Below are 23,708 nucleotides of genomic sequence, written 5' to 3' on the forward strand. Positions count from 1 at the left end.
CCTGTAGATTGCGGGGTCGGGCAGCCCTATAAACTTAGAAATGACTTTTCAAAGTTTGATGTCTGATACCACTTTTTTTTTTTCTTTTTCCACGGCTATATACATCAGCGGGGGTTAGTGAGAGTGTTAGAGTTAGCACGGGGAGACTAAAAGCTATCCATAGCCCTGGTTCCTAAAGGGCCTGCCCTCTGTGGGGTTTTTCAATATTTGAAAACATAAAAGTTCCAAGATAATGCAAAATGAAAAGCTAAATTTCATTTTTATGGTGTCACCACACTAGATAATTTTTCAATAAATTCTATATACAAAAGTTAAAAACCATTTGATGGTGTCAACACACACAATTATTTTCCAATCTTTGAAACCCACTAAAATTAAATCAGAAAATTACAAAAATCAAAGGCTAAAACTCATTTCCACTTTACCCTCTTCAATCTTCTCTCTCCGTTGTTTTCTCCCACATCAATCTTGCATTGTGTACCACTAATTAAAATAATTTCTTATTTTTCAAATAAATACAATAAGTACTTATTTTTCAAACAAAACGTGATGTATTGTAAGAGAATAACATATCTTGTAAAGCAAAAATAAATACTTAAAAAATAAGAATCTTAGCAGAACAGGATTCCAATATTTGCCCATTTGCATCAAACATTACACTGATAAAGATTCTAGTGTTTGCTCCTCTGGTTTACTTTGATTTTTCTAGGGTTTAGAATAAAAAATGTATAGAATTTGAGTTTGAATTGGAAAACTGTCATTTAAAGTATAAAAAATGTGAATAAATAACATATCTTGGGATGTAAAGCATGAAGGTCTAATACCCAGCTTCCCTAGCTAGCTTTTGAAGTAGTATATATTAAGGAATTTTTTTTTGGGTAATTATCATATATATTAAGGATTTTGGTCGAGTTGACACAATATTTTGACCTGAGCAAATTTTCTTATGACCATTTTTCTCGCAATGAAACTCACAAAAGTTAAAGAAGAGTTTGAACTTTTTTTTAACATTTTTTTATTTCTCCGACACGTTATTTGATCATCGATGTGAAAAATAATTCTAAAACTCACCTTAAAGTCTTTCTCATTTTTTCACGAAAGTATTATTTCTATTAGTCAAAATACATATAAAGAAGAAACGTCACTATATCTTCTACAATATAAAACACAAAGGAATTTTTTTGATACTAACTAAAAAAACACAAAGTAATTTTATTTCTTTCTTTTTTCCGATAATAAAAAGCTGCTGATTTTGTCAATCAATTTTTTTGTTAATTCCACTCCTCTGCAAATATATTTTTATTGCAAAAATACATTTACAAAGAGAGTAATATTAACAAAAAAGGGGAGTGGCAAAACCATTTCCATAATAAAAACAATCAAAGTGTTCTTTCTTCGAAATAGGAGTGGGAAAACAGACAAATACTGGTGGGCACGTGCAGAATCTCGACACACGTGTCACAAAAATAGTGGTCGGTACTTTCCAGAAGGTCACAGGGAGACGTTGGAACACAACTACCCGAGTCCTCGGCCGGCCCCCGGTCGTCGTAGAGAATCCTCTTCCCCACGCCATAGGGAGTATAAATACCCTCTTTCCCCCGGCTTTTTCCTTCGCCTCGTGAAATCCTTTCTCAGATTCTCCGCTTTACGCAACAACGGTTCGCTTCGCCGCGCCTCCGCCGATTCCTTCCCGCCCTTACCAGGTACATTTCTCAATCACAGTCCTCCTTCATAGGATGTTTGAATTTGTATACGTACGGATTTTTGTGCGACTGGGAAATGCCTGCGCATTTGAAGTTTTGAACCAGTTCGTAATCAATGCGATTTAATTCGTGTCTGGGAATTGGGTCTAGTGTTGTTATTGATGGAGAAATTGAGGATTTATGGGGTTAATTTGGGTGATTGGGCTTGATCTGTGAGAGCATCTCCGAATCGTGGCTTCAAATCATATTATGTGGCGTAGAAATGGTAACTTTTGGTTTCCTCCTTTGACCCAGCCCTGATGCCAAGTGAATTGTTGAATCCAACGTGGATTTGGCTCCACACCATTTGCTTCCAATTTGATTTCTCATGCCAAATCTACTTTTAGCATTTTGAATTTCAAAAAGGAGGTGTTTTGTATTTTAATGCTTATAATTTGACATAAAGGTTGGAGATTTAGATTTGTTGATGTCAAGTTTGGAGATGCAAAAAAAAAAAATGGAGATGTCAAAATGCCACATAAGCCATCAAAAAAATTGGCATCTTCAATTTGAAGCCATGGGTTGGACTTTAATAGTTCACGATGATGATTTTTTCCCCCCTGTGAATTTGATTTTACATAGCATGTGAAAGTCTACAAATGCGCTGTGGGTGGGAATTATCGCTGCCCTATCTCCTCTCATAACTGGGGAGTCTAGTGTTAAAAGTTAGGATTTTTGAAGTCTCTAATCCTATTTTGAGGAGAATTTGAGATGTTGTAATACTTGAGGATGTCTTTGGTTTGAAACTGATTAGATGCAACCAATGGGATTTGTTTATTTACCGAAGTTTGGATTTTTGCGTATACAGATGGGGAGATTTGGGATTTATTGGCTGTATTTAGGGAATTTGGTTTGATATGTTTGACTTGAATAACTTTGTGGTTGTTAATGTGTTTCTTTGTGAATGTGAATAAACAGAATGATGTTTTGGCACTTAATGTCCTGGAATATTTCCTTTAGTTCAGTTCCCCATATCCTGAAATCGTGTCTAATTGATCTCTGTTTTCGGATAAGCTCAAATAAAAATGCTGATGAAGGAAGACATGTTAGTGCATAGTCTGTTTTACCTACTTTCATTGAAATTTACAGATCATGGCCTGATTCTTTCCTATCTTGTCAGCTAAAATCATTCATTCGACTCAAATTGCTGATTTATGGTTGATTTCCACAGGTCATCTTGCTCAGTTTCTCAAAAATTTCATAAAGTTTAGATCTTTTGCTACTATATTTATTGCCCATTGGACTTTGCAGATGGCAGAGGTTTGTAATCCTTCTTTTACTGCTCTATGAGTCATATTCTCTGCCTGTTTTCTCCTTCCCCACCTTTGGTGTAGTTCTGTGTGGTCTGATAGTGTTGTTTACTTGGACACCTTGGATAATGGCAGGAGGGTTACAAAGTTTCCTTGAATGTGTATGACTTAAGCCAAGGATTGGCTCGCCAGCTATCCATGACATTTTTGGGAAAAGCTATTGAAGGGATATGGTAAGCATTTTATGAGTTTCAAAAGTGCACATTGATAATATTTGATTGTGGGCAGTTTACTGGAATGCCAATTCCTGTTGGAGAACTTCAAATCGAGGAATTTTCTTCACCAAATTTTGAGTAGGCTCTTCAAGGGGTGCATCCACTGTGCTTGTGATTCAAACTTTCAATTTTTTTTGGTTGTTGATGAGTTTTTTCATTAAGTATCTATGTTTGGAACTAAAGGAAAACTAAGGAAAGTTAAAAAAAATTCCTCCCTTGTTTGGTTTGAGAGAGAGAAGAAGAGAAAATGGCAAAAGTTCAATGGACAGTGAAATTTTGCTCTTAATTTTCTCCCATTTTTCTTCTTAACGCTTTCCTTTCCCACACTTTCCACAAGTTCCAAACGGATCGTTAGATTCTCATGTTTGAAAAAAAATTCTTCAGATCCCTGGCCTTTTTTAGTGGAGGTTGGAGAGGAACATGGGAGAAGCAATTTGTTAGAGCACTTATGAGGCTTACGTTATCAATTTAATATCAGCACATCAGGGGTTTATAAAATTGTTGTAGTTGGGAGTTATGTTGTTGCATGTTTCTTGAAAAGTTCATTATTAAATCTATACCTTTGAATGACAGGCATACGGGAGTAGTGGTTTACGGTAATGAATACTTTTTCGGGGGTGGTATACAGCATTGTTCTGCTGGTGTAACGCCCTATGGAACCCCAATCAAAGTTGTAGATCTTGGTGTTACTCATGTCCCAAAGGATGTGTTTGAATTATATTTGGAGGAGATTAGCCCCCGATACACAGCAGAATCCTACAGTTTGCTCACCCACAACTGCAACAATTTCAGCAATGAGGTTGCTCAATTTTTGGTCGGAGCAACTATTCCAGACTATATATTGAACCTCCCCAATGAAGTTATGAGCAGCCCGATGGGTGCTCTAATTTGTAAGTTTTCTCTTCCATACATATCTAATGTTATTTGGATGTCTGGATGAATCATCCAAATCGTCCTTCAGTAGTTCTTGAAAGTGCTGCTCTAGCGGGATAGATTTCTCCGAGCTTATTAATTGCAGTTTCCAGTCGTTGCTCTATTGTTGGTCTTTAGTGGCTCTGAAGCACTTGGTTCTAGCATCTTCTTTTGAGTTCCATATTGGTTGAAGTCATCCGAGAAGTGGCAGTGCAAAAACCGCACTCTCAAATTCTTGCTGCCAGTTTTGGTTTATTTGCTTAAGCGTAGAAGCTAGTTTGCTTCGGTTAAGTTGTCTAATTGCTGATTAAAGAAAACCAACTTGTTATTGTCTTCCAAATAAGCGGAGCAAAGTGGATACAGAAAGATTTAGCTCATCTTTAGTTTTGCTGATTGCTTACTCCTAAGAAATGTGCAAATAAGCAGTGTGAACCACACGTCCTTCAATAGAAATTTGAAACAGAGATTAGTTGCTTTATGATTCTGAGTCTGGTTTATGAGTTCAAAGGTCTCGCACTGTTTTTGCCAATTGAATTTCTAGCTTCAACTGCTGAGTGAATTGCTTACCTATTTTAATGATTTCGATGCAGTGCCTATGATTCAGCAACTGGAGACAACCATGAGATCAGGGGCCGTTCCCCAAGCTCCACAGTTCCGGCCGACTACACAGGTTCAGAACTCCCAGCCAACAGGCACTGCCAACAAATCCACGGCTAACAATGGTGAAGTCAAATCTGAAGTACAATCTCCCAAGGTTGGGGATCCAAAGAGAGACACCCCTGCTGCCAAAGCTACTGGAGTGCAAGAGAAGTCATCTATCAATGGGAATATGAAAGACCCTCTTGGGGATGCCCGGGGCAAGGTACAAGAGGAGATCAGCGCTGAATTTGCTGCTATTATGGCCCAGGGGACTCTGCGGGCTAGTGAAGCTGCAGCACTTGCTACCCGAAGGGTGATGCAGAGATACGGGCAAGCAAATGTTGCACTGAGCTAGAGTTCACAAGGTTTTTTTTAACCTATTTTTCTCTCTTAAGAGGACTCTTACTATCCTTTGTATTGTGGGTTTTATGACAACCCCTTAATATCTAATTATCTATAAGACCTTGTTTTATTTCAGCTGAAACTGATTGGCACATTTCCGATAAATTTTATTGTTTTTGATCTGGACGATTCTGGTAATTGACTCTCCAATGTATCTCTCTTTTGTGTCCTCTATCTATGATGTTCCCTGACCTTTACTTGATGAAGGTCTGGTCTTAGCAGCTGTACTGTTACATTTAACAAGGTGACAGTTGACTGCTCGCATGGGAGAGCAAATAAGCCATGTTGTGTGTGTGTGTGTGTGAGAGAGAGAGAGAGAGAGAGAGAGAGAGAGAGAGAGAGAGAGATCCAACCATATTCTTTTGTTTCCAAAAACTTTTCAGGGTAACTAATTAAACAAAAAAATATGCTTGAGGATCATTTTATATTCCCAAACCATTGCAAACAATTTGACTTTGACTGTAGGCATCGAATGAGTGAACTGTTTCCTGTCCTGTTTTAAAATGTGTGAACTTTCTCTCTTCCTCCCATCTTATACAGTAAGATACCCGCGTTTGCACTTCACATAGAGAAAAGAATCAACGAACTGCGAACAAGAATTTGTTCCTGGACTTTCCTAACAGGTTGTTTGGCTCGAAGGAAAAGGCATGAAGAAAGGGGGAAGGAGGGACTGACTACTGAGGGAGCGGGGGAAACACATTATGGTAGGTACATTATGAAGATTGGAAATGTGTAGAAAGGAGGGAAGAGCAAGATGATTCCTTTCCGTGCAACCAACCAATTTGATATGAAACAACAATCCTTTCCTAGTTTGGACCACTTCCTTTCCTGTTTTCCGTTCTCCCTACCAAACAACATTATGATTCGGGATGTGGTAGCAAAAGGCAAAAGACTTGAATGCCAAAGGTAACAAATGCATAGCAATTCGTAACATTATTTATAGATGTATGTCCTTGCCCAAATGTCATAAAACTTATGACGTGGTTCACTAAAAAGACTTGTATAAGCCCACCAAGTGACGCAAGGCGATCTTAATCGGTCGAACTAACTTGTCCATTTTCTGGTTCAAGACTCTCTTCTTTTGATCTTGAAAAGGCATCAGAAGGGATGTTAATGCCTGCAAAGCCAACAATGACAGCTGCACCTCCAATATAATCCATGAGGTTAGGAGCATTGCCTGTCAGTGCATCAACCACAGCTGCTATGGGAACCTGAATGGTAAGTCCTGCTGTTGCTACTGTGGTGGTTGTCAGTAGAACGGCCTTGGCCCACAGGTAATCGCTAAGCACGTTATCCAACAAGCCTAATAGATGACAAAAAATATCCCTCAGCGAAACAGCATGATGCCAAAGACCCAAAACTTACACAAACAAAGAAAAAAGAGCTTGTTGCCTGAAATTCCAGCAAATAAGTGTGGGTTGAACTAGATAATCAAAAAAAAAAAAAAAACAGAAGATGATGAAGGGATAAACGGAACAAAATGCATTCGTCACTTTTCAATAGTGTTGGAGTTGGACTCATTCACACCTCATTGCAACTGAAGGTTAGCTACATCAATTGAACAAACAAATAGATACTAGAAACTAGGCCTTTCACAATAATACAGCCTCAATGCAGGATCCACAAGAAGATGATGGTTTATTTGATGTGTTCCTTGCATACAATTCTATTTCGAGTCTTTCCAAAATATTGTAATATTGCCTTATTTCCATATTTTTTAAGGATTTCAGGGATAAAAGATTTCGCTAATGCTATTACTCACAGTTTTAAGATCGAATAAACTCCATCGAATTGGTTTCTAGAAAATCCCATATGCAGACTTCATACACTATCATAATCAATGAGTCAGAACAGGGAACTACCAAGATGCATCTTTAGTCTTTAAATTACCATATGCCTTCAAGATAAATCCAAAAGCTTTACCAGGCTGCATTTCCCTCAATCTTCAGAAAAAGGCTTTGGTTACTGGTAGAAATGGTTCAGAGTCAAGAAGCTTATAGTTTGTATAAAGGAATATCCCTTTGTAATAGTAGTAATTTCCGTGTGCATCCGTGATGAACACATTTAACACCATACCAATATTATCCAAGGGAAGATGTGGTACTATGAAAGAAACTGGAAATAAGATAACTTGTCACATGAACATGCAACAAAGATCACATTTTTACATATCTGAGATCCAGCCATGTATGGGTATTATGTAACAAGGACGTTAAAGCAAGCTCTATGCTGTTGACAAGGTGGGTTGTGGAACCCTAAAAAACCAACTAAACTAGGCATGTTCCAGCCACATAAGTTACATAAATGATGTAACTACAATTCAAGAAAACTTTAGACAAGAATCCCATGAGGGCAGATAAATCTAACTCACCAAAGATTAGGAATGTGGAAGAAATGTTTTAAAGGGAAACAATAAATATAGGCCAGTTAAAAGAAGCTAAAAAGCACTAATTATGCACATACCTTTACCAACAAGAAGACCCACTTGCTTCCATGTAAGTACTTTAAAAGGCTCCAGCTTGGTAAAGTTAAGTATGAGGGCAACAGGTAGGAAGATCAAAAGGTTGAATAACCCTAAATAGCCAAGAAACTGTGCCATACTGACAATACCACTTTTCCCATCATCATCTGGTAGCTTTCTACGGATAAGTGTAATATACACCGCATACAAGGCTGCAGACACAAGAGCAAGAATGTCTCCAAGCAGAGGGTTTGAAGCAGTTGCACTTAACCCAGTCTCAGAGTCACCCAAGCTGACAATTACCGTTCCAGCCATGCAAAGGATAACACTAACCAGCTTGACCCAAGTGAACTTCTCGCCCAAGAATGCAAGAGAAACCAGAAAGGTGAAAAGGCTGGAAACACTGCTCAAAATGGTATTTGACTGTAAAAAACAATGGCAAGGAACTTAGTATGACAAAAGACTAAGCGCTGTTGCTTGCTTGCTTTCCATTTTACATTTTTTCACCATATTATATAAGGGGAAAAAGATGAACAATCAATGTCTTCGTTTTGTGCAAAAAGAAAACTTCCAAAAAATTGATAACTTGTTTTCGGTGTTCCCTGAAAAATGAGTTGTTCTGATCGGGTAAAGTTTTCCCGCAACAAGTTTCTGAGAACTCTTTCCAAACAAGTTTTAGTTTCGGGAAAAGGAAAATGATACCAAAAAAGAAAGTATAGAATACAATATGCCTTACCGTAACTGAAGTATACTTCAGTGAGAGATTAAAAGTGAATTGTGCAAGGAACCAAAACGGGCATATCAACAGGCTGATCTTAGCCACTCTGCTGCGTGTCCAACGCCCTTTCGCATCTAGTCCTTCATTAGCATCACCACATACAGAAGGATTATCAATATCATTTTCTGATTCCAAAATTACATGGCCTTCATGGTGGGTTATTTCTTGTTGTCCGACAATCGAACCTGGATTTAACTCAGCTTGAGTACCTGTATCTCTCTGCTCAAGAAGCAGAACCTCTTCTGAACCCCCCAAATCTTGCGAACTACTGCCTTTTCTGTTTCGCCAAAAGAATATACTCACATATTTATCCTCCAAATAACGACCGATTTCAAATAGAGGAATGTAAACCACGAACAACGAATTGCAAATGTAGGCTATGAGAAAGGGCGAAACCCCCTCGTCCACAACTGACTGTACCACAAAGCTAGCGACAATCCAGATTGTTGCGACAACAACTATGTATATCAAACCTAAAACCCACCTCCATGCTTCACTCTTCATGCCTCTCAGCCTTCTGAAAAACAGGAAGAAATCTACAAGACCTTCAATTCCAAAATACCCATTTTACTAGAATTATTGAGCTCTAAACTACAAACCTAAAACCCATCTCCAAAATTCACTTTTCAATACTTTCCAATGCAATTTTCCAAACAACTCGTCCTCTATGCACTAAAATCCTCTGCAATCTACAAAACCCTCAATAACCCATAAATGTTTGTTCTTGCTTCTAAAAAGATATGTGCAAATAAACTCAAAGCTTGTATTAAAACAGCAAAACCCAAATTTCGTACCAGCTATTTCGCCAAAACTATTGGAACGGAACAAGGCCAACCCAACAACCACAAGTATTGATTTGAAGAGGTACAAAGAGAATTCAACAGATTAGAAGTATTACCAGAGGGGTTCGGGATTCAAATTGGATTCCCAGGTTGCATTTTAGAGAGAGAAGAATTGGGTTGGGGTTTGAATTGCAGGGACCATGGTTTTCCTTCCCCTTCCAACTAGTAGTACAATATAAACGGTGCCAGAACAATAATTGTAGTTTAGTTAGATGAGCGGGTAAATATAGCACGCAAGTCACGTGTTACTGTTGAAATGGACTGGGCCTTGAATAGCTAGACTGGACTAGGCCTTGTTTGCTTATTATTCCGACATTTATGAGCCCAAAGAGCCTTATATTCATGTTGATGGTTTGTATTGAGGGAGGAGTGACTGGGGAGTGGTCGGTATAAGTTTTTAAGTCATTGTGAATGGTTTGTTTGGGGGAAATAATTTTGTAATGCTCCAATTTTTTGGAAACGTTAATTTAATCATTTTCAAAAGATTTAAACTTTAAAATAAATTTTAGTTAATTAATCTTCAAAATTGAGTTTAACAACAAAAGTCCTAAAATTCGAATTAAACATAGAAATAATTTGAGTCTTACAAAAGAATAAGTTAATCACTTAAGATTACATTTCTTGGAACTTGAAATCAGTACTAAAATTAAATTAGAGCATCTAAGGGTACGAGTACAAAAGTCTGACAACTTAATTTAACAAAAGGATAGAGCAAGACTCTAATTCTGATAGGGATTCCAGGCTTCTTCTTGCCCAGTCTCAGCAACTGGTTTATCTTTCTCAAAGTGTTGATCACCTATCATCCCTTGTATACCTGGCATGAAGTGCCAGGCCAAACGGCATTAGAATGAGTTTTGACACTCAGTAGATAAATCCTACTCATTAACTCTTACTTTACGAGTAACCACATTGATAACAAAAAGAGCTAAGAATTGAAGAGCACAAAATTTGTTCATTATATAACCATCAACTTAAGTAAATTCCAGAATTTCAACTTCTATAACCGTTCCAACACCGCAATATTCACTTGACTTACTTTATAGGTTCTGCTAAGCTACCCTCAACATCCCGAGGTCCTAGTAGGCTACTCTCACAATTCTAGGTCCATCAGGCTGCCCTTAATATCCTACTAGACTACCATCAATACCCGAGGTCCTGCCAGGCCACCCCTGAGGTCCTGCTTGGCCACCCTAGCTATACCGAGTCTTTTAGGCTACCCTCAAGGTCCTACCAGGCTACCCCTGAGGTCCTACTAAGCTCACAACCTTTCATCTGTTTCCTTTTTCCTTATCCATGACAACATCTACATTCTCTAAGTCCACAACTCATCCGATGTCTCTAATGTTCTTTCTACGTTCTCGTTTCAATTGGCAAAGCAATCATTTCAAATGACGAGTAAACAGATCATAATATCACCACATACACAAAATAACTGAACCACCGTACACCCATCTCTAACGAGCTTAAGTTCAAACTAACCTCATAACGATTTCAACATGTTTCACTAAGTTAAAATCTTACTAGCCGAGATCGTCTATTTGTTTTAATCTAAGTTTCACTTTAAACTAACACACCATCTAGTTTTATCAAACTAAATTACTGAAGTAGTAATTTAAGTTTCACTAAAAAGACATACATTTTTATTTACTACAACGATGAATTAATTATTTAAACCTCACACTTTTATTACTAAAATTTGACAATATACCCATATAGTTTTGTATTGTGAAATATAAACTTTACTAGTTAAACAAGTAAAATAATTTTTTTAGCACATCCGTATAACATCTTAATCAAGTAGCTCCAAAAATCTTCCCTTTGTTTTAACTTCTTTGCCTTTCTAATCAAATATAAGGCCTAAGCTGATCGTATGTCCTTAATTAAGTCACTAACAACAGAACCTAGTATTGCCCAAATAGCCAAACAGATCGATTGTTAATAAGGTGGCAGCCGTATGGTCGTGACTCGCGGACTTGAGGTACCAACTTGTTCGAACAGTTTTTGGTAGTTTAATTTGGTTACTCTTTACACGGGCTCGATTAAGGTCACGGTTTTCTTCACAACAAAATTGTTTTGATATACTTAGAGTTAAGGGGTAATGAGATATCTACTTTGATCCTTAGAGTTCTAGCTAGGACGGATGAAAAATGGTGGGTTTGGAAGCGGGGCTTGGTGGCGGCAATGGTGGTACTTTTCTTCCTTCTCGGAAAAGAACCCTCTCTCTCACTCTCGGCAAGGAACAAAAGAAAAGAAGAAAAGGAAATAAGGCTATGGGTTAATGCCTTTCTCTCTCTCACATACTCTCCCTCTGTCTCACTCTCTTTTTCTCTCTTACTGCCGGAATATGAGGGGGTGGGGAGTACTTATTTGTTTCTTTGGTGTATTATTTTTGTTGGTAGCAGGTGGGGTGATATGGGGTGTGTTAGTTTAGCTAGGTACAATCCGTTGGGTAATGAAGTGTAGAACTTAAGGCCTAGACCGTAGGTTAGAGCCTTAGAGGAAAGCTTCTAGGAAGTGTGTTGAGTTCTTAGAGCATCCCCATTGGGATGTAAAATCAGGTGCTATAGTTATTAGTGGCTAGAGAAAAGGAAATGTCAAAAATGGCTAAGCACTGTGATGGAAGGAGTTGATGGGTTGATAGAAAGGGAGGTGATGGGTTAGGTTAGGCAGTAATAGAGTTTTTGGGTGTCGGTTCAATTAGGATGATATGGTTTAGTTTGTTGGGGTTCTGTTTATAAGGTCAAATACACTTAATTACATAAATCATTCTAATCAATTACAGTAATAATTTAGGAGCACGCTCACTAAATTTTACTCGAAAAATTAGGGTCAAAATGAGGATCATTACAGATTTTGTCACTCCCTTTTTTTGTTAACGCCACTTCCCTGCAAGTGTATATTTGCACCAAAAATACACTTACAGGAGAGTGATATTAACAAAAAAGGGAGTGACAAAATCAGCAGCCTTGTTGGGCAATGTCTTTAAAATAGGAACTCGGTGAATGCTCTTTGATTTTGAATAGCAATTTCAAAACTTTTTCGATTGACCAAAAGCATTTATGGTAAATTTGAATTAAGTGTTTTATTGATTCGTTGGGTAATAATTTTGATTGAGAATAAGTTATTAATTTAGTGGTGGTAGCACAGGATAAATTTACATTATTGTCGGTTAACGCTTGTGAATAAGTGTCTTCGGCCACGGGCTCATGGACTCATGTGCTAGTACTAATACATTGTGGAGTTGATAAAGCGAGAGTAGTTTAGCAAATGAATGTCATGCAATCACGGAAATGATGGGAAGCAATTTGTAGCATACCCTTTGAGAAGACAATAGAGCGGAGGATGGTCCTGTTCCAGAACGGATAATAAGTACTTATTTTTTAAAAAGACAATTTCAAACTCAAAAATAAAAAGTTTAATGAAATCTAAAAATATGCAATATGGATTTTGTTTGAAAGATCTCATCGAGATCTTTAATACGGTGCAAAAAAAATCAAAAAATTATTTTTCATTTACATTATTTTTGAGTTTGAAAATGTGAAATAAGTACTTATTTTTTAAGAAGATGTTCTAAAACGGAGCCTAAACCACTGCCTCCACATGGTGTCTAATGATGACCTCTCTGGGTGAAGTGACAGACTTCCTCACGGCAGACTTCAGTGAGGTATTTTTTTTATGAGAGATTCTAATTAGGGGCTGTTGGGCTAAATAAGTTACTCGGCTTATTTTTTTGTTTTTATTCAATTTTTTTTGTATTTGTTAGTTTTTTGTTAATTTTTGGGAGATTATTGCTTCTTTATGATAAGAAGAATCTAAAAAATAAAAAATTATGATCAAAATCTAATTTTTTTGAATAAAGACGAAAAAATTGGCTTATTTTTGTTTTTATTCAAAAAAATTAGGTTTCAATCGTAATTTTTTACTTTTTAGATTCCTTTCGTCATGACGAAATAATAATCTCTAAAAAATTGGCGAAAAATTAATAAATACAAAAAAAAATTGAATAAGGACAAAAAAATAAGCCAAGTCTTATTTAGGCGAACGGAACGGCCCCTTAATCTGTTTTCAATTCTCGTTCACCAAAATAACTTAATTTTAAACCGACTTTAATAACACCGAAGATGACCTGATGTCGAGTAATCTGAAAATTTTATTTATATTAAAAGCTAGTGAGCCAAATAGTACTGTGCTCAAAGTTCTATTTTTAATTTTCGAAATAAACAATTTTTTACTCCAAGAAACAACTACGAGCTCTAAATTCAAGCGATTTGGCCGAAGTGGTTAAGAAAGTAATTGAAGATCTTGTCCTCTACAAGCAATCTCGAGTTCGAATCCCAAGATCCAAAGGCCAAACATTTAAAAACTTTAGGACAACTAGAATTTTGTCGGATCATTAACGTCAAGATTCTAAAATCAATCCGCATGGAGTGTATTTTTAGGTGTTCCTATATTGCCCCGATTGAAAACATACGTGTACGAAATCGAATAGTAGTTTCTTTGTTCTCACCCCTCATGCTCCCCCTCGCTCCCCATCTATCGTTCGCCCTCATCTACGCCTCTCTCTCTCTCTCTCTCTCTCTCTCTCCAAGATTATTCTCCACAAAACCGGCAATACCCACCTTCGAACACCGTCGAAACGCCGTCGATCTCATCCAACTCCAAGGAAAAGAATTTCTTCTCCGTTGCTGCTCCAAGATTGCCGACTGTGTTTCTTCCTTCGGTAAAACAAACAGTTCAATTACTGCTACTCTCTTTCTCACTCTGCCTCTCTTCAGTAAATTAGGGCCTCTTTTTTTTCTTGAAATTGCCGATTTGCCTCTGTGTATCAAAATCTTGAATTATCGCTCCAATCGTTAATATCTTTCAAAATTTCATTGAAATGGGGCGAAACTAATCATCTAGGAATGCAAGAAGAAAGTACTCCTATCTTTTATGGGGCGTGCTTAAAAAGTGAAGTTGCCAAAATTACCCTAGTAAAGATACAAATATTTTTTTTTTCAAGTTAATGCACATCGGACCAGCTTGCGTGCACCTCGAACTATTCTCTACGTGCTTACAAGTGGGGTGAGGTGGGCCAAGAGTTGTTGGCGAGAGGAATAGAATTTAAGACTTTAGGAATGAGCAAACCCCTAAGTCCGAGGCCAAGACCACAAGGCCAATCCCAATCCCAAGGGTTACAAAGAGATACTACTACAATTACCTATAATTGCTTGATGGAATTTAAAGTTGAGGTAAGAAGTTTGGAAGAAAAGACCAGGATATTGTTTTAAAGAGAGTAGAATTTACAAATCAGCTACTATTTTAGTTGTTGGATATATAAGTCATCTGATTTTGGATGTTTATATTTTTGGGCTTGACCTCTCCTACTATATTGTTCATGGTGAATCAAAATTGTCTAGTGTGACCGAAGTTGGTGTACACATTATTATGTTTTGATTGTAATCAACTCATGATCTTATTTCCTGATTTGATCTTCTTCTTTTTTTTTATTGGTGAACGTCAGTATCGTTTGAATAGTTAAATTAGCACCTTGGAAGAGGAGTTGAACTTTTGACCTCCTTTTTCCTAGCACCTGAGATGTCGTCTAGTCAAATGCCTCTTGGCTTCCCAGTTTTGATCTTTGATTATCCTCATGTTAGCTTTTGGTTAATGTTTAGGTGGTGCCTAACATATTCATTGTGCTTATTGTTGCTATAGTCAGTTAGCCATCACTTTTACTTCAAGACATACTTTATCCATTCTGTCTTTTTTAGGTAATATGATTGTGTATGGTTGAATTATTAGAATTACTATCTATCTCAGATGCAAAATTGATCAATTTTGTTGTTCCATAATCCTCTTTATATCCTTCAAATACTGTGTTAAACATGGTGTTCCAGGTTTATAGTAAAAGAGAGTGCTTCTAACAACAAAAATATAGCTAGTAGGGACCTTGCTAACTGGTCTTTTGCTCTTCCTTTTCTGACAAGATGGTATTTTTTTTTTACATTTATAGCTATAAATGCTTAATATGTTTCTTTATTTGTATATTCCCACTTACAAAAATGATGCAATTTTTTTTTATAATTAATTGCTTGGTGTAATGAAGATGGACTAATCATGAAAAAGAACCAGTTACGCAGGATTGCTTGATGTTCGGAAACAAAAATGAATTCGCTATATTGGGCACTAGCTCGCATGCCTTGTGTGGCTGCCTCACTTGTATAGTAGTACTACTTTAGGGTGCTAGTTATTCATCCTCATATCTTGTGATGTTTGGTTTAAAATTTTAACAGCCCATTATCCCAAATCGGACAAAGCTTGGAAGAGAAGCACAGTTTTGGTACCTCAGGTTCTAAGAACAAAGGAACATGATGTATCAGAATCACAACATAGAGGATACGTCGAAGCCACAAACAGATATAAACACAAGGCCTGAGGAAATCATGGCAGAAGCAAAGCGGAAGCCTAGGAAACATAAAAGATCAAGAGATGAGAAGATAATGCTCGAGAACAGCAGCACCATTGAGGTCAACAAGGAGCAACTGATGTTTGCAAAACTACGAAATAATGCAGAACTGCTCATTGCGATACTTAATGGAAACCTTGATGAGAGTGCAGACTTTGTTTTGGCTGATTTGAAAAATGTGGAGGCCACTCACACTGCTTTCACAAGGCGTCAAGGTGACAAAGTTATCGCGTGCCTTGCCAATCTAGCAGGCACACTTGACCAGCTCTGTGATCTAGTCCAATCTGGTTAGTTAGTTTCAGTAATGATAATGCTTTTGTTAATATCTGCCATCCAAGAGCTAATATGCAGTGCCCTTGCTATTTTTGTGACCTTTGGTTTTAGGACTTTTCAGACTGAATTCTTGTTAATCAGTTGTGTTTGTTTACTTCGAAGGCTAAAGTGTCATATGGAGAATTTGTGATGTAGTAGGTTTAAGGGTATGTATGTCATTTTGAGTCTTTTGTAGTAGAGGGTCTATAAGTAGGAGTCTAGAGTGTTCATTCGGTAGCTTTTTGATTATTAAGAATATTGAATATATTAATTGAGACATAGTTTCTCTTTCTACCCTTTGACATTTATCCCCTTGAATGAAATTTTGCTCTTTTCTTCGAATCTTTGATTCCCCTTTGGTATTTTGATTGCATCAATTTGAAACAGTTTTGAATTCTAACACAAATTCAAGTTCCAAACACAACCGAAGAAACCAAGTTTGAGACAATTACATATATTTGTCATATGTCTCTCATGATGCTCCCGAAGAGAATATTTGAAAGGGTGATGAATTGACAAGATCTCTCACAAAACATTTTTCTTTCAAATATAATTCGCGTGTTAAACTTTATATCAACAGATGAATTCCACCAAGAGTTCACGTAATCATTCTTTCAGAACGTGCGAATACATTTGAATAATTGAAGCAGAAAACAAGGACACCTGGAAATGTTACACTGAAGAACCAATAGAAGCCATCGCTCTCGCCTTGTTATGCCTAGAAGTCGAACCCCATTCCAGGGCTTCTGCCACTGCTCTTTCGCGCTCCGTTGCACCAACTTCATCGCAATTGTTTTCATTTGTACCCTTCACTCTCTCATCCAACGGTGAAGCAGGATCTGACAAGGGTGAAATGGATCCCGTGTGGGGGCCCAGCCCAAGGTAACTGAGAGCGGTGACCACATCCCTCATCAAGGGACGCATGGAGGCATCGCCGTGGAGACACATGGCAGCAACGGCAACCGCTTGATTGAAGCATTTCACTGGGAAGTTTCCTTCAAGAAGTGGATCAGCTAGTTCGGTGTATCTAGTTGGTTCTTTGAAAATCGGTTCTGCCTGCTCATAGGCAAGAAAAGTGTCAGCACAAGTCAGAGTGCATGAAGAATGAGGAGGGATTACATGAAGTAATTGTTATATGAGTGGTTTATGTAACAAAGTTTCATGAACCAATAAGCTTCCTCATTGCGTCGTGGATGTGAGAACACTTCGTAAACCTTAAGAAAATCTACTTTTTGGGTTGGTATGTTCATTTTCTAAAAGTGCTTCTCTCAAATCATGTTTATCGACGCGAGATCAACATGATTTTTTTGAAGGGTTGATATTCTCGACGAAGCCTAAAATTGAAACTGTGCCAATTTTTTTAAGTGGGCACTAGAAAGGCCCACATTTGCCCCCACTAGGGCCGTCCAATCCCTTTTCAGAGACTCGAGAGGATCCTGCCTCTAGTTATAACACAGCAATAAGCATTAATAATGTCACATAGTTAGCTGTGGGATTATTGTTTCAGTGATTCATCCTGATATGGGCCAACGGGCTACAAATATGAGTTCACTTAGGTGAGGAGAATAATGGAAAGAGCTTACTGATGAAACTAAATTTTGCTCCCTAGTCTGCCTTGTGGTGTCAATGGCCCGCCGTCCAGTGATTAGCTCCAAAAGAACAACTCCAAAGCTGTAAACGTCCGACTTTACAGTCAATTGCCCTGTTCTCTGATACTCCGGGGCACAATAACCGTATGTTCCCATCACCCTTGAAGAAACATGCGTTTTATCTCCAGTGGGACCAAGCTTTGCGAGCCCGAAATCAGAGAGCTTGGAAATGAACTCCTTGTCAAGCAAGATGTTAGACGATTTCAAATCACGATATATGACGGGCGGATTGGCCTTATCGTGTAAATATTCCAGACCCTTTGCAGCACCTAGAGCGATTTTCATCCTTGTGAACCAATCTAAAGGTGCTTGACCAAGTGGGAGATCTGAAAATTAAAATGTTGCATGACAAATTCAGTCAGTGGGGAGGTGTTATGCATAAAATGGTGTTGTAAAACTAAATCTAAGTAGGAAACTTCGATTTTCCAGGTATGGGCACCTCGTAGAAATTGGACGAGTATATTTTGTTCGGATAATTTCAAACTTACATTTGGTCGGTTGCACCGTTATATTTCTACACATTCAACTGGATTTCATTTTGGTGCATATATATCACATCCATGTTATAACATGGGATATTGACTGGATGCAGCTTAGTTTGGTGACCTTATTGAGTGGTGCGCTTTAGAGCTACTTAGGCCTCAAAAAGATTTTTCTTCTGAAAAAAAATTGACCATCAAATCATACATTTTCCTGATTCGATAGAAATTATTGCTCCTTTAATTTGATGCTAGAAGATAACAGGGTCATTTTTCCTTGTATATTCTCCAGCTGTTTTGCTTTCTCTTGTATAGGGTTATGTCTTTGTGATTTGTAACACTTGAGAATCTCCCCTTGTTTGTGCTTTCTAATGAATGGTTTAATTACCAAAAACAAAAAACAGGGTCAATGGTCTACAAAATTTGGTAAATTGGATCAGTTATCGTTGGCATTAACCACATTATTTTATAGGATAGTTGCTGACTTGCTGTTCAAAAAAACATTTTATAGGATAGACCAGCATGTATAATTTCTGTCAACTTTAAAACTACAGTTTCATCTCAAAATGATGCCAAGACGCCAATAAGTAGGGAGTAACATAGAAGGGAATGATGTAAAGGAAGAAAGTACCAAGGAGATGGTTTTCCAAAGATCCCAAGGGCATGTACTCATATACCAGAAGCCTCTGATCTCCATCGGCGCAGTATCCTATGAGATTGACCAGATTTTGATGGTGCAAGAGGCTCAGCATCAAAACCTCCACAAGAAACTCTCGGTTCCCTTGCAATCCGTTTCGGTCAAGTTGCTTCACAGCTACAATCTGAACTAAACGGTAATTTAATTCCAAATAAAATGAATAAGAAAAGAAAGAGAAGATTGATATGTATACCTGGCCAGTTTTTTCCAGTTGGCCCTTATAAACTCGCCCAAATCCACCTTCACCCACCAGACACTCCTGCCGGAAATTCTTTGTTGCTGCAGCCAGCTCACGGAAGGTGAATGTTTGCGCTGCAATGTTGTTGGCAGCTTCTTTTGTCCCATCCTTTTCATTTGTAGCTTCAGCAGAGACCCTTCTAGGATTCTCTGCACAAGAGAGCTTGTTTCCATCGGTAACCACCCCCATCACAAAACATTTGTCCAACACTTACCACAAATTAGATATGACAAATAGAACCTATAATTATCACTAGGTGATTGTTTCTAGAAGCCCAAAGTGGGATTTCGTAGTACATAGGATAAGTTCAAGAAATTGAGGAGTACTTCTATGGACGGATGAAACCAACAAGACGAGTGTACATCAGTGGACATACCATCTACAAGCTATGATCATCTTAGACAAATAAGGAGTAGAACAAGACTACTCTATTTCTGAAATATTAGCAGAATTGAATATCATCCCCATAAACTTTCCTGAAATAAATCTTACCCAAATTGAGAAACAACTAAAACGGTTTACTTGTTTCCGCGAGAAAATATTTCCGTTCAATCAGGTGATGATACAAATAATCCAAAAAATACCCTCATAGGATTATCTGTCTGAAATGATTGATTCAAGAAGAATGCCAAATTAATCATAACTAATGAATCCCATAAACCCACCCGGAACCCTTTTTAGCTGATAGAAACACCTGCAATACCCCCGTGGGTATCGATACATATTCGTATTTTAGGTAACAAGGATGAATGTTACAAGAATTAAGAATTTGCCTCTTTGTTTGCAAAGCTAATGTGCTTACCTGGCCGTTGTTGAGTTCGGGCTTCTCTATAATGAGGAGCAGAAGCAGGCACAGGTCCCCCTCTCCTACTATTTGTCCTCTCAGTTGATTTCTTTTCGTGGGATGAAAAACACAAAAAACAACTCATAATATCAGAATCCAAATGGTAGAAGTATTTGCCACAAATTAAACAGGGCAATCTAAATCCAATCAAATGGAGCTCCACAAGACGACTTTCGGTATCAAGGAAATGATTCAAACATGTATAGATAATGTTTCCTCTTAAAAAGCCAGAGAAAACAGAATGTGGGTTCTGAAATTCAAAGAGAGGTCCCACAGGTATCCAAGAATGAAACGCCAAACCCTTTGAATATTCAGAACCCAGGTATCAAAATCGGTATGGCATTGTAAGAATCCTAGAAATGGTTGTTCAAATTTACCAGATTAGGCAGACCCAGAGAATTAAAAAAAAACTGATGGACAAAAATGTTTTAACATTGTGATCCAAGGGAAAACATGTTTAGCAGGGGCAACTTTCCTTTGACTTCTCCGCAGAAAGTGGAAAGACAGGTGAAAGGAAAATTTGAAGGGATGTGGGAGAAGTCCTAGAGAGAGAAACGTAGTAGCCAATTTAGGCAGGGGACCAGGGGTTAAGAAACGGTTTGTCATCTTGTAATACCGTTGTGGACAATTGCTGACTTATTTTAGTTGGCTTATATCTCAGAGCCACCAAATGTTCAATTGCATAAAGACCAAATTTTTATTGTTTGACCAAAATGTTGTCACTTGTCATGACCTCTCCTTTTTATTACCTTGAATTAGAATCAAATCAAGAAGTGCCATGTCATCATCTTCTTCTCACCAAGAAAAACCCAATTACTGAAGGGTTGTGCAGATGCGGCTAAGGCCCGGCTCTCCTCCATCAATATTACCTTCTTTCCTCCAATTCTCTCTTACTCGATACGCTTCGTTCCACATTCCTGCTGCAGCATATACATTAGAAAGTGCAACATAAGTCATAGAGACCTGTTTCTTGGACTCCAACATCTTGTTAGCCACTCTCCTCCCCATTTCAACATTCCCATGCAATTGACATGCCCCAAGCATTGCAGCCCAAATGGTACCACTAACACACCCATCGCTCGTTTCTCCCTCCTCAATTTCGTCCACCAAAGCCCATGCTTCGTCTAATCTTCCAGCACGTCCCAACATATCAATCAAACATGTAAAGTGATCTTCCCTCGGAATGATCCTATACTTCTCCCTCATCAGTCTGAAGTACTGCAACCCCTTGTCCACTAAACCACAATGGCTGCAAACAGTTAAGACGGATACAAATGTCACCTCATTTGGTTCAATTCCCATTTCCATCATCTGCTGGAAAATTTCAAGAGCTCGAAACCCAAACCCATGAAATGCGTAACCCGTTATGATAGATGTCCATGCAACTACATTTCTCTCTTTCATCAAATCAAAACAAGTTTGTGAGTAGGACAAATGACCTGATTTAGAATACATATCCACCAAAGCCGTTCCAATGACCACATTTTCTATATCAGCTTTTGTTAGTGTCCTTGCAAGCTTTGCGTGGATTTGTTTCCCCTTTTCCAAGTTTGGCAAGTGGCTACATGCTTCAAGACCTGCCACACAAGTGAAGCAGTTTCCTTCTACTCTGGATCCATCCCCATGGGAATACATTTTAGCAAGTAAACTTAAACCTTCTCGTGGCATACCATTCTGCACATACCCTGATATCATGCTCGTCCATGAAATGACATTTTTCTCTGGCATTTCTTCCCACAATTCCCTGGCATTTTCAACTAAACCATTATACATATACCCTGATATCATTGAATTCCAAAGGGCAACTTGGGCAGTTGGCCAAGCATCAAAAACTTTTTGAGCTTCAGCAACACTGTTGCACTTGCAATACATATTGATTAAAGCACTTCCAATAATTGCACCATCTTCTTCTGATGAATTCTCCATCGCAATAAGAAGGCCATGGACTTGTCTTCCAACATTGAGCAAGGAGAGCTCTGCGCATGCACTCAAAAGAGGCACATACATAGTGCCATCTACTTCAAAAATTCCAGGCATATTATTCTCAGAAGCTACATAATCAATCACATCACGATATCTCTGATTAAAGACATACCCTCTTATCCTTACAAGTTTCGAAACAACATTCCCTTCCACTCCATCCAAAACTCTTTCAGCACAACAAACTTTCCCACACTGAAAGTACATGCTACTGATCGGATTCGCGCATACCGCCTCAAACCCACTAACAATCACATACCCATGAATCTGCATCCCCAAAACCAAATCTTTAGCCCGCCCACAACCCGCCAAAACAGTGGCCACAGTAAACTCATCAGGCCCACAAAACTCAACACACTTCATACAATAAAACAACTCCAGCCCACGAATTTCCATACCATTACGAACATACCCAGAAACCATTGCATTCCAAGTAACCAAATTTCTTTCCGGCAAATCATCAAACACCTTACAAGCAAAACCAGGCATATCACATTTCGAGTACATATCTAACAATGCCGTCCCAAGGACGACATTCGAGGGTAAAAAACCGGATTTTATGGCGTGGGCATGGACAGTCCGACCCAAAGGGAGGTGGTGTGGGGAGGAAGCAATGGCACGCGCGATGGTGGCAAGGACGAAGTGGTTGGGTTTTAGGGTCGAGCCGGGTTGGCGGGTCATGAGGGAGAAGAGTTGGAGGGCTTTAAGTGGGTGGTTGGAGCGAGTGTAGGCGGAGATGAGGGAGGTCCAAAGGGTTGTGTCTTTTTGAGACACTTGGTCGAACAGTTTGTGGGCGTAATTGAGGTTGCACGATGATGACTGTGTGCAGTCGTTGATGAGGCGAGTGACGACTGCTGGGTTTGTGTCGAGGCCAAGTTTGATGAGCCAGGCATGTCTGTTCATTCATGCTCTCTCTCTCTCTCTCTCTCTCTCTCTCTCTCAAGTGTCTGCAACTGAAACAGGGAAACGATATGACTTTCTGTGTGAGCAGTTTGACATTGAAACAGGGGACAGAGTCGAAGGATTGAATTGGGCCTTAGATAGGAGTCTATGATGATTCATAGAAGGCCACGGTTAGAGTTTTCACTAAACTAAATGAATGAATTATAAATGAAGGGGTATTTAGAGAGTGGAGGGTTTGATTTGGTCCATTTTGGATATAAAAGTCATTACGCAACGTAACCGAGTCTATACAGATTTGGAAAAAAATATTTAGGATTGGGATAAAACCAAACCTAAATAGAATATCGACCTCTAATTTTCTATTTAATGAACTAAAGCCATTTTAATGAATTTCTAGATAAATTATTCTCCTGACATATATCAACTAAACATCATCTAAAATACTTACGGAGTACAATTTAAGAGAAACAATTTGACTAGCATTACTATTAGCATGAAGACTAAAAAAAATTGACAAAAAATATAGTGGAAACTCACCCTGGATTCATTTTCGTAATGAGTTTTACCATTACCACAAACAAATATACACACTTAACATAATTTCGTGCCAGTACCAAGAAAAAAAAAATTTAAATTATGTAAGCATGCATTTTTGCGTGTAAATTGTGCGTGCTTGTGTAATCTTTTGTTTCGTAACTGCAATTAAGTGTTCAGAACTTTAGCCATTATAACTGGGCATCCCGTTAAATAACTTAAATTGACCATAGTCCCATTCCACTAGGGGAAATAAAAAATACAGTATTTTTTGAATTACAAATAATATATTATGAGAGAATGACCTGTTTTGCAAAGCGAAA

The 23,708-nt window shown here is 38.2% G+C and overlaps 4 protein-coding genes across 5 annotated transcripts; 2 read left to right on the forward strand and 2 right to left on the reverse strand.

Moving 5' to 3' along the window:
- Window positions 1–1,497: 1,497 nt before the first annotated feature.
- On the forward strand, window positions 1,498–5,358 carry LOC131320425 (uncharacterized). Its single transcript, XM_058351132.1, has 5 exons — window positions 1,498–1,703; window positions 2,914–3,002; window positions 3,128–3,225; window positions 3,841–4,157; window positions 4,770–5,358. The coding sequence occupies exons 2-5, from the start codon at window positions 2,994–2,996 to the stop codon at window positions 5,171–5,173; spliced, it is 828 nt and encodes a 275-aa protein (XP_058207115.1). The 5' UTR covers window positions 1,498–1,703; window positions 2,914–2,993; the 3' UTR covers window positions 5,174–5,358.
- Window positions 5,359–6,113: 755 nt separating this feature from the next.
- LOC131320418 (uncharacterized vacuolar membrane protein YML018C-like) lies at window positions 6,114–9,500 on the reverse strand. The gene is made up of 3 exons (XM_058351120.1): window positions 8,418–9,500; window positions 7,684–8,104; window positions 6,114–6,523 (listed from the first exon to the last, which is right to left on the reverse strand). Exons 1-3 carry the CDS (start codon window positions 8,961–8,963, stop codon window positions 6,252–6,254), a joined length of 1,239 nt encoding a protein of 412 aa, XP_058207103.1. The 5' UTR covers window positions 8,964–9,500; the 3' UTR covers window positions 6,114–6,251.
- Window positions 9,501–13,739: 4,239 nt separating this feature from the next.
- On the forward strand, window positions 13,740–16,355 carry LOC131320451 (uncharacterized). Its single transcript, XM_058351167.1, has 2 exons — window positions 13,740–14,021; window positions 15,577–16,355. The coding sequence occupies exon 2, from the start codon at window positions 15,652–15,654 to the stop codon at window positions 16,039–16,041; it is 390 nt and encodes a 129-aa protein (XP_058207150.1). The 5' UTR covers window positions 13,740–14,021; window positions 15,577–15,651; the 3' UTR covers window positions 16,042–16,355.
- Window positions 16,356–16,490: 135 nt separating this feature from the next.
- Window positions 16,491–23,088, reverse strand: LOC131320372 (probable serine/threonine-protein kinase PBL26). 2 transcript variants are annotated; one of them, XM_058351075.1, is made up of 5 exons: window positions 19,927–20,709; window positions 19,080–19,273; window positions 18,821–19,010; window positions 17,645–18,036; window positions 16,491–17,117 (listed from the first exon to the last, which is right to left on the reverse strand). In XM_058351075.1, the coding sequence occupies exons 1-5, from the start codon at window positions 20,051–20,053 to the stop codon at window positions 16,734–16,736; spliced, it is 1,287 nt and encodes a 428-aa protein (XP_058207058.1). In that variant the 5' UTR covers window positions 20,054–20,709; the 3' UTR covers window positions 16,491–16,733. The 2 variants fall into 2 exon arrangements, 1 of the variants encoding a protein (XP_058207058.1); XR_009198208.1 differs by lacking the exons at window positions 16,491–17,117; window positions 17,645–18,036; window positions 18,821–19,010 and adding an exon at window positions 20,718–23,088 and having other exon boundaries at window positions 19,226–19,273; window positions 19,927–20,017.
- Between the last annotated feature and the right edge of the window lie 620 nt (window positions 23,089–23,708).

This window comes from Rhododendron vialii, chromosome 1a (assembly GCF_030253575.1).
Source record: "Rhododendron vialii isolate Sample 1 chromosome 1a, ASM3025357v1".
NCBI lineage: Eukaryota > Viridiplantae > Streptophyta > Magnoliopsida > Ericales > Ericaceae > Rhododendron > Rhododendron vialii.

Bases quoted from the DNA above. Each gene is read 5' to 3' on its own strand.
- LOC131320418 (XM_058351120.1), bottom strand. From the start codon at position 8,963: ATGAAGAGTGAAGCATGGAGGTGGGTTTTAGGTTTGATATACATAGTT. The intron at 8,105-8,417 runs GTAAGGCATATT...TGTTTTTTACAG, and splicing joins TGAAGTATACTTCAGTTACG to TCAAATACCATTTTGAGCAG. The intron at 6,524-7,683 runs GTATGTGCATAA...GTCATCTATTAG, and splicing joins GGGTCTTCTTGTTGGTAAAG to GCTTGTTGGATAACGTGCTT.
- LOC131320425 (XM_058351132.1), top strand. The intron at 3,226-3,840 runs GTAAGCATTTTA...TTTGAATGACAG, and splicing joins AAAGCTATTGAAGGGATATG to GCATACGGGAGTAGTGGTTT. The intron at 4,158-4,769 runs GTAAGTTTTCTC...ATTTCGATGCAG, and splicing joins CCCGATGGGTGCTCTAATTT to TGCCTATGATTCAGCAACTG.
- LOC131320372 (XM_058351075.1), bottom strand. From the start codon at position 20,053: ATGAGTTGTTTTTTGTGTTTTTCATCCCACGAAAAGAAATCAACTGAG. The intron at 19,274-19,926 runs GTAAGCACATTA...TCTCTTGTGCAG, and splicing joins CCGAACTCAACAACGGCCAG to AGAATCCTAGAAGGGTCTCT. The intron at 17,118-17,644 runs GTAAGCTCTTTC...GCCTATGAGCAG, and splicing joins AGCAAAATTTAGTTTCATCA to GCAGAACCGATTTTCAAAGA.
- LOC131320451 (XM_058351167.1), top strand. From the start codon at position 15,652: ATGATGTATCAGAATCACAACATAGAGGATACGTCGAAGCCACAAACA.